We start from the raw sequence: 2013 nt of genomic DNA, 5'->3' as shown, positions 1-2013 counted from the left end.
TGGCATTTATGGGGATATCTAATTATTCGTACTTTGTGAGATATGCTCTCTACCCGAGTTTGAGAAAAAAACATAGAATTAAGATGGTGGTTGTGTAGTATTGGCCCACAAGGAGCCTTCCTCATTGGGACAATACGAAGATCCCGCCTAGAGTAGATTCTCTTGGAGATGTTATTGTCCGACGAGCCTTCGTCATGGCGATAACGTTTTCATGTTGAATCGGTGACTCTAGGGACCTTTTTAGAACCTTGGAATCGATGGTTGTGTAGTATTGGCCCACGAGGAGCCTTCCTCATTGGGACAATACGAAGACCTCACCTAGAAGAGACCATTTTGAGGGTATGGGATCGAACAAGAGGAGCATGTACTCGTACAAGTTCAAAGATCCTAAATTAGACAGTCTACAAGAATTGGTTTCTCAGCTTCATCCAGTCTACAAGATCAACTTTGGGAAGGATTATGGCAATCTGCTCAGTCTCTTGAACAAAGAAGCAGGCCCACTGGTACTTTTGACCTTGGCCCAGTTTTATGATTCGCCAATGAGATGTTTCACCTTCCAGGATTTTCAAATAGCACCAATGTTGGAGGAATTTAAACATCTTGCTGGTATTCCCATAAAAAACAAACTGCCATTTATGGGTGTCGAAGGGACCTTGGAACATGAAGTTATAGTCGCTGCCCTTCACATGCATAAGAAGGAGGTTATTGTGAACATGGGAGTGAAAGGAAATACCAAAGGGTTTCCACTAAATTTTCTTATAGAGAGAGCTTACACCTTGTTGGAAGCCCAAAGCTGGGAGGCTTTCTACGCTACTATTTCCTTGGCTATTTATGGAATCGTTTTGTTCCTAAATTTCGATGATTTCGTAGACATGACTTCCATTGGCATCTTACTCACGAAGAATCTAGTGTCTAGCCTTCTTGCTGATGTGTTCTATTATCTGACTTGGAGGAATGCAAGGAAGGGAGGAATGGTTTCTTGTTGCACCCTCTATTGTACACATGGTATTAAACCCATCTTCCAAATAGGGGTCCTTTTGTGGATCAGAAGGATGCTAGTTGGCCCCAGAGGTTGGGATCACTTCGCTTCAGCGATATTTCCTGGTACTCTAGGGAGTATGATGGTACAGAAACCATATCCAGTTGTGGGGGCTTCCCCAACATACCACTTATTGGTACTCGAGGTTGTATTAATGCTAATCCAGTCTTATCCATGAGACAACTTGGGTACCCAATGGAGGAACCCCCTGAGGAGAAGTTTTTGGAAGCCTTTTTGCTGCATGACCTGGGAGTTGAGAATCCGACTTTGTTTGCAAGAATCAAGAAGGCATGGGAAAAGGTCAACAGGAAAGGTATGGTAGACCTAGGAAAGAATAATTGCATCACCAAAGAGCCATACTTTCAATGGATAAAAGAAAGAGTAAGATCAATCAAGATGCCTTTCAAAATAGAGACGTATGGTCCTCTTCCCGAGCCTAAACCTATTCATCTCCCAATTGAGGAGGCAGAAGGACTCCGAGCTTCTTTAGAGAAACTTACAAAGGAAAATGAAGAGCTACTGAATAACCTACACCTGGTCACTAATGAAAAGAATTAGTTTAAATGGAAACTCAAGAGGAAAAAAACACAGCTTCAGGTAAATATGGAAAAATTGGATAAGGAAGAGTATAAGAGAAAAAGAGTCAAGCATGGGTTGGATCAGGCTGACAGTTGCTTGAATACCGTCAAAAGCCAACTGAAAGAGGCTGAGAGGGATTATCGTGAAAAAGAGAAATGGTGGAGGCTCGCCACAAAACAAAAGAAGGAGATAAGAGAGATACTTGAGGCTGAGATAGAAGAACTTAGTGCTTCATCCCGTGAATCAAAAGAAAGGGTAGAATGAGAATGTCGCAGTAAAGACAGTGCTCTGGCTGCTGCTTAGATTACACCTGATATGTGGAATAGAAAGTGCCAAGAGGTTGAGAATGCTAATGAGTGGGAGTGATACTGGAGAGGCCGATATGACTCTTTACT

The 2013-nt window shown here is 42.4% G+C and overlaps 1 protein-coding gene across 1 annotated transcript; it reads left to right on the top strand.

Moving 5' to 3' along the window:
• Positions 1-341: 341 nt before the first annotated feature.
• On the top strand, positions 342-1597 carry LOC127081508 (uncharacterized). Its single transcript, XM_051021759.1, has 2 exons — positions 342-931; positions 1030-1597. The coding sequence occupies exons 1-2, from the start codon at positions 342-344 to the stop codon at positions 1595-1597; spliced, it is 1158 nt and encodes a 385-aa protein (XP_050877716.1).
• Positions 1598-2013: the final 416 nt, after the last annotated feature.

The sequence above is a fragment of the Lathyrus oleraceus genome, chromosome 5 (assembly GCF_024323335.1).
Source record: "Lathyrus oleraceus cultivar Zhongwan6 chromosome 5, CAAS_Psat_ZW6_1.0, whole genome shotgun sequence".
Lineage (NCBI taxonomy): Eukaryota > Viridiplantae > Streptophyta > Magnoliopsida > Fabales > Fabaceae > Lathyrus > Lathyrus oleraceus.
The sequence above is the reverse complement of the archived record's forward strand: the minus strand, read 5'-3'. Positions and strand labels throughout refer to the sequence as shown.

Excerpts from the sequence above, each read along its gene's own strand:
- LOC127081508 (XM_051021759.1), top strand. The coding sequence starts at position 342 with ATGGGATCGAACAAGAGGAGCATGTACTCGTACAAGTTCAAAGATCCT. Across the intron at positions 932-1,029 it reads TCTAGCCTTCTTGCTGATGT|GGGTCCTTTTGTGGATCAGA; the intron begins GTTCTATTATCT and ends TCTTCCAAATAG.